The sequence below is a fragment of the Mesoplodon mirus genome (genome assembly GCF_964341445.2).
Source record: "Mesoplodon mirus genome assembly, chromosome: 16".
Classification (NCBI taxonomy): Eukaryota; Metazoa; Chordata; class Mammalia; order Artiodactyla; family Ziphiidae; genus Mesoplodon; species Mesoplodon mirus.
In genome coordinates this window covers 15,893,536-15,906,351 of record NC_138992.1, presented here as the reverse complement: position 1 = coordinate 15,906,351, position 12,816 = coordinate 15,893,536, and the positions used below count along the sequence as shown (strand labels likewise).

Genomic DNA, 12,816 nt, shown 5'->3' with positions numbered 1-12,816 from the left:
GGAGTCTGTGCTCCGCAACGGGAGAGGCCACAACAGTGAGAGCCCCGCGTACCAAAAAAAAAAAAAAAAAAGTAACAGTGTTGTGACTAGCTTCACATTCATAAATTCATAATAATTTCTTTTGCTTAGAGTCCTAGAATTGGTATCATTAGGTCATAAAATGTGAATATTCTAATTGATTCCACTAAAGGGTTGTACTAGTTTACCCTGTCAATAACACTAAGAGTTTTAAAAGGAAAAGAAACAAGAACAAAAGATGAACAATCCAATTAAAAAATGGGCAAGGGCTTGAATGGATGTTTCTCCAAAGAAGATATACAAATGAGCTACTGAGCCCATGAAAAGATGCTCAGGACCATTAGTCATTAGGGAAATGCAGATCAAAACCACAGTGAGACACCACTTCATACCTACTAGGATGGCCGTAATTTAAAAGAAAGTAAGTGTTGGCAAGGATTGGAAAAATTGTAACCTTTGTACATTGCTGATAGAAATGTAAAATGGTGCAGTCACTGTGGAAAACAGTTTGGTGGTTCTTCAAAAAGTTAAACGTAGAATTACCATATAACCCCACAGTTGTACTCCTAGGGATATCCCCCAAAAAATTGAAAACAGAGACTCAAATAGATACTTGTATACAAATATGTTTGTAGAGCATTATTCCCAATAGCCAAAAATGGAAACAACCCAAATATCCATTAACAGATGAATGGAGAAACCATATCTGTATATATACAGTGGAATATTATTCAGCCATAAAAAGCAATGACATTCTGACGCCTGCTACAACATGGATGAACCTTGGAAACATGTTTAGTGAAAAAAGCTAGACACAGAAGGATAGATTTATGTGAAATTTCTCAAATAGGCACAGAAAGTAGATTAGAGGTTACCAGGGCTGGGGAAGTAGAAATGGGAAGTTAACGCTGAGTAGGTACAGAGTTTCTGTTTGGGAAAGGATTTTGGAAATAGTGATGGTTGCACAACATTGTGAATAGAATTAATGTCACTGAATGGTACACTTAAAAATGGTTAAAATGGCAAATTATATTTTACCACAAGAAAGAAAAAAAGCAGATTATATCTAATTAGAGTAAGCATGCACAACTGTATCTTTTACTTCCAGTAAAGTCTTGTTACATAGCTACGTATGATTATATACTAAGGAAATTGATTTTTCTCTTCTGAAACTGAAATCTAAATCTGAAAGATCCAGGACAGTCAGCATGAGTAGCTATGGATTTTCATCAAGGGTCTCAAACTAGTTTTATTCAATAAACTGAGCTTCAACTAAATGTTAGCCCTGCTTTGGGATAAGCCATTGTTTTGGCTTTCAGCTTACAGTCTAGTTGGGGCCAAGAAGAAATTGTGAAGGAATATAGTTACTTCTGTGTATAATTTGGAATACGTTTATAAAAGTCATTTTTAAGCACACTCTAGAGTTCCTCTTATAACCAGGAGGAAATTCTTCAGGTTTAGTGAAGGACCTCCACATGATGACCATTTCTCTTTATTCTCCTCTCAGTCAATTCTGTCTCTAGGTCCTCTACCCATACTTCTGTCTGTGTGTGGTGGCACCTAGCAGAATACAAGAGACGTTTACTGTATAAAACAGGGTTTCCCTCTTGCTTAATTGAAAACAGTTGTTCTATTGATGAAGATTAAATATAAGAGGGCTTTGTGTATGTGTGTGGTGTTTTAAAATTCCCAAAACTAGCAGTGTCTGGGACATCATAGGTACTTACTTAGGAGAGGTTGGATTTTTCTGTTAAAGTTAACTTATTAAGAGCAGCAGTTAAAGAAGCTGAAATGTTTCTTTTAAAGCTTAGTTTTGCAAGATTTTATTTATGACTTAATTATTAAATCTAAATACTTAACTAATAAATGAAATAATGGAATAAACCGTATGTAATCCAATATTCTGATCAGACCATTTGCTAATTTGAGAAAGATCTTATCATCAAAACATGGAACCCCAGCTCAGTATTTAAAATTAAAAACCTGAATTTAATAATTATGGAAAGTTGTGGTGGTTAGACATAGGTTCATTGAGCAATGAAACTGATCATCTTCCTAGGGTTTTTGGAAAAGAATGTTTTGGGGGTTGTGCTGGTTACTAAGTGAGAATGAGTTAAAGTCAGCCTTAGAGGCCTCTTCCGTGGAATGGATTCTGCTTTCTATTGGCTGACTTTCAGAGGACACTGCTGCAGCTGTCACTGATTGGTTGGTTTTCAAAGTCAAGTTTACTGAAACAAGTTGTCATTGATCAGTTAGATTTAAAACCAGTCCTGGTGACTGCCAGTTACCATAGCTATAGAACACTCTCTTCCTAGAAATGGGACTCTTTAATTAGGTATGAATTTTAGTAGATTTGAGGAGATTGCCATTTAACATTGATCACATTTTATCGAAGACTTAAATAGGGACCTTTTTTAGGAGGGTCATTTTGTGAACCAGGAGAAATCTAAATACATGCAGCATACAAGCCAGCAGGAAACAGAGAGCCTTATAGCTACCATCAGGAATACTTTGGGAAGGTTCGTTTGTTTTAGTTGACACTTTCTCATTGACTGCTCTGAAGAAACGGGAATATTCTATAAACCTAAAATACTGCAGTAACATGATGGAGTTTTAAAATCTATTGTTCTAGAATTTAAAGAGTTATGTTTTCCTTATTAATGGGCCTGTTGAGGATATAAAGAGTGGATACATTTAAGAACTGCAAAGCTCTTTGATGATATAGAAAGGTAAAGGTAAATTTTCAATTTTTTTCTTCATAGTCAATTGGTGTCAACACTGGTTTGAATATTTTCCTAATCCTCCCATCAATATTCTTAGTATGATAGAAAATGTTTTGGCATTTCATGACAAGGAACTCCTGCAACACTTCATAAATCATGATATAACTTCCCAGGTAAGAAATGTAAGGTTTTTAGAATAACAACTTATTTTGGAAGCTAACATTGGTTCTGGCATAAATAAGACAGTATTTTCTTGAAAGAATATAATAAACATACTACTGTTATGCTTTTAATAGTATTCCATTTTTTTTCTTCATTAAACTGCTTTCGTGAAAGTCTGTAAAGAAGAGCCCGAATTAGAGTAGTTCTTTTCATAATCATGTTCTTAATATAATGCTTTTAGTATCTAAACCAAACAAGCATATTAGCAATGGCTGTTATGACTTCTCCTTCAAGAACTAATACATATTTTATTTCTTTTAGCTGTATGCATGGCCTCTCCTTGAAACTGTGTTCTCGGAAGTACTGACAAGAGAGGAGTGGCTAAAATTATTTGATAATGTCTTTTCCAACCGTCCATCATTCCTCCTGATGACTGTTGTGGCCTACAACATATGTTCTAGAGCTCCTTTGCTCAACTGTAATCTTAAAGATGATTTTGAGGTACATATCCTTGTTCTTAAGTAGTGGTTCTCAAATTTCATTTATTTCAATTAAAAATCCATGTATTTATTGAGTACCTACTATATGTCAGGTACTGGTGCAGGTGGTAAGAATATAGCGGAGAATAAGTTATCAGTGCATCTTGGCCCTTACACAGCTGTAGTCAGTCATAGCTTGACTACTAGTCCTAAAATCATAGCTTCGGAGAAGAATCATGATAATATTGGAGTTTTGTGCTTTTTGCCTATTTAAAGGATGTTTAACAATTGGGTAGTTGTTTATTTTGTGCATGATCTTATCAGTGACCCAACTGGTCTGTGATAATCTGGATGCTTATTACACATGCAGAATGGTAACTATGAGAATTTTGAGGACAGTGGCTGAAAGAAAGCATTAGAGGTAGTTTTTAAAGGGAGAGGTTCTTTTGGTAACAGGATGAATGAAGTTGGTTTTGTTTGTTACTTATTTTGTGGTTCCTATCAAATTAAACTTTATTTTTACTTCATGATCACAAGATGCGTACATATATGTATGTATGTGTGTACATATATTAGAATTTGGATCTGCCAGCAGAACAAGATAATGTGGAAACACATCAGATATTTTTTAAAAATCAAGGTTATTTTCAAAGGCTAATTTAGTTTTGAATTTACTTATTTTGGATTTTGAAGAAAAAAATTCCAGTAGAAGAATTTATTTTGTTGCTGAAACAGTCTTCTGTTATAAAGGAAGCCTTCATTTTGAGTTAAAATTTTTAAAGTTTTATTTCAAAATTTCATAATATGGTTGTATAAATTTATTTTTTAAAATATGAAACTGGATCTTCATTTTAAAACGGGTTACGAAACGCTTCAGTGAATTTGCAAAAACAAAAAATCCTCTTAAAGATAAATTCACATTTACATGTTTTAAACTCATTTTAGTTCTACCTTAATTGCTCTACTAGGTAAATCTCAATTTAAACACGAAGTTTTCTTACAGTATTTTTTTCACCATCGGAATAACCTGGATATAAGTGCTGTAATTAGAGAAGTTTATCGTCTCATGGATACCACGCCCACTGATATTCATCCAGACAGCATGCTTGATGTTTTTGTGGCACTGACAAAAGGGCAATACCCAGTATTTAATCAATATCCAAAGTTTATTGTGGACTATCAGACACAGGAACGAGAAAGAATAAGGAATGATGAATTGGATTACTTAAGAGAGAGGTAATCATGGAGTGGTTGTTCTTTGATAAAAACAAAATCTATTATAAACAAAATTTTTATGAAAAAGACATGTAAATTATTAAGTTGTATAAAATCAGAGTTTGAAGGAAGGAAATATCTTTAAAGGTATTCTTGAATATGGAAGTAAAACAGTTACATGTTAATCAGGTGTACATTTTGTGTTTTGTTCATTCTTGGACTTAAATTACTCAGTTTTCTTATTTGCGTTTTGTTATAATAATAAATATTGTCTACTCTAGGCAGGCAGTTGAAGACATGCAAGCTGAAGTAGACCAGCAAAGAGTTGAAGATGAAGCTTGGTACCAAAAACAGGAACTGCTTCGTAAAGCTGAAGAAACAAGGAGAGAAATGCTCTTACAAGAGGAGGAGATGATGATACAGCAAAGACAAAAGTATGTTTAACACTCTGAAAAAAGCTGGACATCTGAGTTATTTTAATAATTTTTATTTCTTTCACTATTATGAAATTATATATAATTATATACAGTTTCACTTTGTATAGTATTACCCAGCTCTGCTATTTCCATTAAGCAAATGTTTAAGCTAATAAAAAGAAATTATAATACATTTTTCAAAAAATTGGCATATAGTAAAATGTAATTCTAAAGCTATACTGAGTATAATATAACTTGCTGTGATTATTCAGAAGTAATACAAGATCTAAGGTACCTTTTACAGTGGGCAGAAATGCCTTGCAACACAATGCTGGGTAAATCATCTTTAGTGGAGTATAATTTTTTAAATTGTGTTTTAAACATATCTGTGTGACCTGAAAATGAAACATAAAATGATTGTCTCATTATACATTTCATACTTTGGAGGACAGGGAAAGAAGTATTAAATGCTTATTCAATAATATGTTAATAAGGCAAAATGTTTAAATTAGTTAAGATCATAGGATAAGCATTGAGATTAAGGCTAATTGTTGGGAAAATCACTTCTGTAAGTGTTTGTTGATTCTTATTTTTGTATAGGACTTTATGAAACAGATTTCTGGTGTGAGTTAAAAAAAATTACTGAACTGAGCCATTAGCCTTCTAAAAGAATAAGCATACATAATCTTTGGTAACATCAGAGTATTTTGGGGCCTTCTTTTCTCAGATAAAGGATATTAATTGTATTGAGGTGATCTGAGTAGTAGACCTGTTAAAGAGAATTTTTGAGTATGAAGAAATAGCCAATTGCATGTGGACTTGTCATTTTCATGAATGCAGGCTTGTTTTGTAATTGAGCGTTTTCATTTATATATTATAAAAACCCATGTTATGATGGCACCAGTTGAATTGGGAAAGCAGACCAAAATAGGTGGCAGGCCTTTCATTGTTGTGAAACATAGTATTTTTCCATTTAAATATATATTGGGAAATGATTTTATTTATTCCTCTTGATGTATTTTGTGTTTAAGACTAGATGCTGTGAAAAGAGAGTTGAAAGTAAAGGAAGTGCACTTACCAGATGCTGCAAGAAGGCGTCTTCTGCAGCTTCAGCAAGATCAGCGTGAAATGGAGCTAAGAAGACTGGGTGATGAAATTGAGAGAAAGGTTTATTATTCTTAGTTCTCATACATTATCTCCATTAACTCTCATTTAAATGTAACGAACACCTTCAAGTTAAACATTATTCCTAGAGTTCACAAGGGATACTAAATAGCCCCTTTAGTTTTATGTAATTCCGCCCCACCCCCAGCTATTCTTATTCTCTTTTATATTTCATTAATGGTTAAATGTTTTAGAAATGCCAGGAAAAAGGGGTCAAGTTGACGAGTGTCCTTGATGACGGTTTCTTTTAGAGAAGTATCAGTTAACCATGAAGTTAATTGTGAAGTAAGGGAAATGCTCCTTTTTAATATAAAAATTTACACATCGCCAGTCTAAAAAGATTTCCATTATAAAATATATGGAGTTAAAATGGACCTTCTCCACTCATCTCTCATTTCATCCCCAGAGATAAATTATTTTAAAATGGTTATATATCTTTCTCTTTTTTACGGTTGCATAGTATTCCATTATATGGACATGTCATAGTTTACTTAACTTATCTTTTGCTGTTGGACATTTAGGTTGTTTGCAGTATTCTGCTGTACGAAACACTGCTAGATTGTGCATTCTCGGTACAAATCTTTGAGTAGTTGCACACATATTTTTGTTGAATAAATTCCAAGGTATGCCAAATTGTCCTCCAAAAATGAATGCACTTAGGTATTTTAAGAATATAAGGGTACCGATACCCTAGTCAATTTGGAGTGCATCAGTCTTAATATTTGCCAGTCTGATAGGTGATAGTTGAAAAATGGTTTTGTTTTTTGGGGTTTTTTGGGTTTTTTGCTAGTGATGTTAACTGTCTATTTATTTATTTATCTATCTATCTATCTATCTATTTATTTATTTATTATTTGCGGTGCGTGGGCCTCTCACTGTTGTGGCCTCTCCCGTTGCGGAGCACAGGCTCTGGACGCGCATGCTCAGAGGCCATGGCTCACAGGCCTAGCTGCTCCGCGACATGTGGGATCTTCCCAGAGCAGGGCACAAACCTGTGTACCCTGTATCGGCAGGCGGACTCTCAACCACTGCACCACCAGGGAAGCCCAGTCTCTTCATTTATTTATCTTCATTTGTAGAACTAAAAATTGCATATCTAAATCGTTTCTCCATTTTTCTACCAAGTTACTCTTTTTCTTACCAATTTACACAGGCTCTTTTATCATTTGGGGCAGCAGTGTCCAATAGAAGTATGATGTGAGCCACATGGGTAATTTTAAGTTTTCTAATGGCCACATTAAAAGTAAGAAGAAACAGGTGAAATTAATTTTAATAATATTTAATTCAGTATATTTGAAATTATCTTTGCAGTATGTAATTAGTATACATTGTCATTGAGATGTTTTACCTTTTGTTTGTACTAAGTCTTCGAAATCTAATAGTCAGTTTATACTTGTAGCACACCTCAATTAGGACTGATCACATTTTAAGTGACTTAACAGTTATATGTGGCTATAGTGCTTGCCTCACAGCATAGGGTCAGGGCATTAATCCTTTTGTCTGTTGAGAATGTTTTGCTTGGTCTGTGTTTCTTGACTCTAAGAATGTTTGCAGTGTCTTTTTTTCATCATGTAAAATATTTTAATTTTTGGATAACCAACTTCATTAGTTTTTTATGACTTCTAGGTTTTCTGTCATGTTTATTAACCTTCCCATTTAAGGTTATTGTACCACTTATGCCTATTTTCTTCTAGTTCTGTAGCTTTCTGTTGTTTTTTTAAATCTTTGATTACCTTATCTTTTTTTTTTTTTTTTTTTATGGCTGCATTGGGTCTTTGTTGCTGCGCGCGGGCTTTCTCTAGTTGTGGCGAGCAGGGGCTACTCTTCATTGCGGTTCACGGGCTTCTCATTGCGGTGGCTTTTTTTGTTGTGGAGCGTAGGCTCTAGGCGTGCAGACTTCAGTAGTTGTGGCATGCACGCTCAGTAGTTGTGGCTCGCGGGCTCTAGAACGTGGGCTCGGTAGTTGTGGCACACAGGCTTAGCTGCTCCGTGGCATGTGGGATCTTCCCGGACCAGGGCTCGAACCCGTGTCCCCTGCATTGGCAGGCGGATTCTTAACCACTGCGCCACAGGGAAGTCCCTAAGAGTCAGCAGATTATTGTGTGCCAGCAAATCTGACCCACCACCTGTTTTTTAAGACTCGTGAGTTACAATGGTTTTAACATTTTCAGTGGTTAAAAAAAAGTCGGAATCAAAGAATAATAATTCATGACATGAAAATTATATGAATTTTTTAAAAACATATGAAATTCAAATTTCAGTGACCATAAATACAGTTTTATTGGAAAACGATCACACTTATTTGTTTACATATTTCTTTGGCTGCTTTCGCACTACAACAGCAGAGGTGAATAGCTGACACAAACTATGTCCCACAAAGCCTAAAGTATTTAACTCTGAGACCCTTTACAGGAAGAGTTTGCCAGCCCCTGATGTGTCTGAAAATTGAATGTAAGGAATGAGTTAGGAACCAAGCTTACTTCTTTCCAAAGGCAAGTCAATTTTCCCAGCAGCATTTGTTAAATATTAGCAAAGTCATTTTGCCAGCTGATGGTTATTAAATGTTCAGTTCCCCTATAAACTTGATCTCTTCCTTTGCTGTCTATTCCTAAACCAGTACCACACTGTTTGAATAACACCTGTGTAATGTTTTACTAATTAGTAGGCCTAATTACCACAATTAGTGTGCCTTTTAAAGAGTTTTCTAAAGTATTCTCAAATGTTTATCATTTCAAATAGACTTTGAAAATTTTCTCTCTCCCTCTCTCTCTCTCTCTCTGAATCCCCCCATCCTATTGGAATTTTTATTAGGATTGCACCGAATTTGTAAACTAATTAAGGAGTTTCAAACTTGCTTTTGATAAAGTAGTAAATATTTAAATTTTTCTTAAGATTTTCATTCATCTATATTAATAATCTATTATCTCTTTCTATAGCATGAGATAATACTTTGTTTTGTTTAAAGCCAATTAATTTAAGTTGTGTTTTAAAATCCATGATTTCTTTTAACTATCTCATCTAGTAAATGAGGTTGATAATTCATTATTCTAGAAAATCTATGTTCTTCTCCAAAAGTAATACAGGCTTAGAACTCTGATCTCTTTATTCCAAACCCCTTTGAGATAGTGGAAGGCAGTTTTTTGGTGGAAGAATCCTGTCAGGTCCTTTCAGTGGCACGATCTGGCCTCTGCCTCCCATTCCAGCCTCCTGCCCCTCCATCTCCCTGGGCTGACAGTGAGCTCTGACCCTGCTAAATAGCAGAAGCTTCTCTACTCACCGTTCGGGCGCCAGCAGGAAAGGCTGCTTGAGTCCAAAGTGACACATACAAGTGACACAGACATCTGTTAGTAGCAAGCAAAGTTGATCTGTTTTGCTCTGGTACATAGCTGTTTGTATCTCTGAAAATTCATGAGCAAAAGAGCTTCTGTAATTGAAACTCCTAAAAAGCATTATTTGCTACGCCAAACGTCTCCTCCACCTCTTAGCATTATAACTACTCTTGCTTCATCAACTCAAGTATCCCCACCTTTGAGCTAACTGCTTTCTCAGGAACCTCTCTAAGTTGAACTGGTTTTCAGTCCGTGGTTTTTTTACTCCTTGGATGCATGTCCTTGCACATCCCACTATACTCTCATTTTTACTGTTTGTTTCTCTGATTATATGTATTTGATAGTTTGTCTACAATAGCTAACACTTTGCCTTATGCGTGTAAGTAGTAATGCAATCATTAACCGTTTACTGGTTGGATGAAATGATTAGGTTAGATGCCTCAGGGGTTATAGTTTGTTTTGTTTTGTTCTGAAACACATATCATGTTATTCTCACTCCTAAAGAATGAGCATTTTAGGCAGCCAAGTATTTAAGACTGTTCCCAGGAGTCTCTATCTAAAGAGTTCCTGATCCAAATCCTCTAGGGTATAGGACTGAAAAGCTCCCAAGTAATCAAATTTTGAGAAAGGTGAACTTTAAATTGGCTAGGTCCAAGCAGGGCACATACAGGTTGAACAGTCCACAGTAAATTTTAACTTGAAATTACTAGTTGCCAAACCGAATTTAGAAAAGTATAGAAGTTTAATCAAAAAGAACATTAAATAAATGTTATATCGAATAAGATTAAACATTTTATATTTTTATCCACTGTGAATTTAAATTGCTCAAGTTTTTCTAACTCATAATATGGCTAATGTAATATGGAAAGCACTGCCATCTGTTCTCCCAGTCTGGGCAGATGAGCATATGGTAATTGTGTTTTCTTTTTTAGAAAATTATGCTTAACTTTAACTCAGACATTATTTCTAGATTCCACAGTGAATGTTAATAGATTGGCAATTACTCTGGTTTCAAAAACCCAATACCTATTGTTTTAAATGCATTTAGCGGGTTGTTCATATTACAAGATTACTAAATCTATTAAACAAAAAATATTTTTGTAAATTATTTTTGGTATTCACAGTTTGTTATTTGGCCGTAGGTACATATGAGAGATCGAGAAATTGCTGCCACAGCCAAAGACCTAGAAACGAGACATCTGGAACTCGAATCACAAAAAAGACTTTATGAGAAGGTATAAATCAACAATTTCCAATATAAGAAAAGCAGAGTTTGCACGAACCCTTTTTAGACAGTTTATTCAAGGTTTTTTAATGTTCATTTTATTTGGTTTTTTTTTCAAGAAGAGTGTAGTGTTACCCAGGATTGTAAGGTAGCCAGAATGTCTGATGCACAGTTTGTTGTAATTCTTTAATTCATGTTTCTCTTAACAACTTAGTCTAGTGTCTGAAGCACCAGATGTAAGCCCCAGATTTTGCCTCAGGATCTTTTACTAACTTACTAAGTTTTCTTATATCTGTGTAATAGTGACTGCAAAATTAACCCAGTACTTCACAAAGATCCTACAAAGTAAGTCAGATAAGAGCTGTAAGGCACTCTAAATTTGAATCTTCTGGAATCCAATCAGTAAGTACCTACTTTAGCACGTATAATTCAGTTTCCAAGACCCTGGAAAAGGAAACTTGGTTACTGCTGTAGATATTTTTTGTTGGGGAAAAGCATTATGTTACTCATTTATTTAATGTTGAAACCAAGTTTTCACTTTCCTCTTAAAGTCAGACTGAGTTTGAAATTAGCAATAACTACAAATACGTAACAGGTAACATGCATATGATTGTTTGTTGCTCACATTAAATAAGATTTAAAACATAGCATCCATTCATAACTACAACACTTTAAGTTTCTACACTGAACTTTTTCTAAATCTGAGCCCCAGGAATTTACACTAAGTCTCCTATGATTTTGAATTAGAATTCATTCATTTGAACTAAGCTTGAGGTTATTTTTTTACTGTCTTTTCTGCGGGGGAGGTGGAGTGGTGGCACCGGGGGCATGATTTCAGAATTAACAGAAATTTTGCAAGAAAATACTAAAAATTTCAAAGTGTTTTTCTCTCAGATTCTCAAATATGAACATTTTGCTAAATTTGCATTATCCTTCTCTTTCTGTCTGTACACACATTTTTTTTTCCTGAGCTGTTTGAGTAAGTTACAGACATGATGCTCTTTTACCCCTGAATACTTCATTGTATATTTTCTACAAGGAATCCTTATTATATAATCACAGTACAATTATCAAAATCAGCACATTAACATATTATTATCTGTTGTATAAACCGTATTCACATTTTATCAGTTGTCCTAAAAATGTCTTTTATAGCAAAAGAAAATCTAAGCTAATCCATTTGTTTCAGTTGTCATGTCCCTGTATTCTCCTTTAAGTTGGAACCATTCCTGAGTCTTGTCTTTATATTTTATGACATTTATACTTTTGAAGTATATAGGCCAGATATATTGTAGAATGTTCCTCAATTAGCATTTGTTGTTTATCTGATGACTAATATCAAGCACCTTTTCATATATTCATTGTCCGTTTTTATATCTCCTTTGGAGATCATGTGGTTGATGTCTGTTTAAAGCATGTAGGGCCATACTTTCTTGGTTTTTATTATATCGTGTAATTTTTGTTGAAAACTAGCTATTTTAAGTAAGAGGACATTTCTGGAAATCACATTCTTTTCTCTCCCAAGGGTTTCTTGTTGTTTCTTTGCTTAGGGACTTTTCTGAATTATTCTGTAAAGTATTCTTTGTCATGTCATAGCCACTGAAGTCTCTACTCAGGTAGCCTGGTGACTAGACGGAGATTTCCTTAAATCCCTTGAACCAGTAAGCCTCTAGTCTTTGCCGAGAGGCACCATGTGCATCATTTTCGGGCACACTTTCAACACTCAGTTAGATAGTTTACCACTCTCTTAGATTTCACTTCCTGATTTTGCAAAACCTCAGTTCACCAGAGCTGAGCGCTTAGGACCTTCTCGGGTCTGAGCATTCACACAGCCCTTGGCACGTGCACATTTTTTACACGTGCACACGGCCTTCTAAAGTCCCAGGAATCTATTGGAGCATTTCAAAGCCCCCTATAGGTATCTGATTCCCCAGCTTTTCCTACAAAGCTTTTTGATTGGCCCGTTGTTTGCTCTGTGATCCACTGCCTTGGACAGTCACGATGTTCTACAGTTTCCCCTGATTGTTTTCAGCAGACATCCCCAGGGAAAAGGCTGCAGGTGAGTTATGGGTCAGGTCAAATAAA

At 34.9% G+C, this 12,816-nt stretch overlaps 1 protein-coding gene across 2 annotated transcripts in view; it reads left to right on the top strand.

The window, feature by feature from the left end:
- The window catches only part of TBC1D31 (TBC1 domain family member 31), a 63,033-nt gene that overhangs the window by 37,334 nt on the left and 12,883 nt on the right, over nt 1-12,816 (top strand). For both annotated transcript variants that reach the window (XM_082600820.1, XM_082600821.1), the window contains exons 12-17: nt 2,781-2,914; nt 3,225-3,404; nt 4,386-4,618; nt 4,879-5,031; nt 6,045-6,180; nt 10,649-10,741. In XM_082600820.1, the coding sequence (XP_082456946.1) occupies nt 2,781-2,914; nt 3,225-3,404; nt 4,386-4,618; nt 4,879-5,031; nt 6,045-6,180; nt 10,649-10,741 (929 nt within the window). The remainder of the gene's footprint in view (nt 1-2,780; nt 2,915-3,224; nt 3,405-4,385; nt 4,619-4,878; nt 5,032-6,044; nt 6,181-10,648; nt 10,742-12,816) is intronic.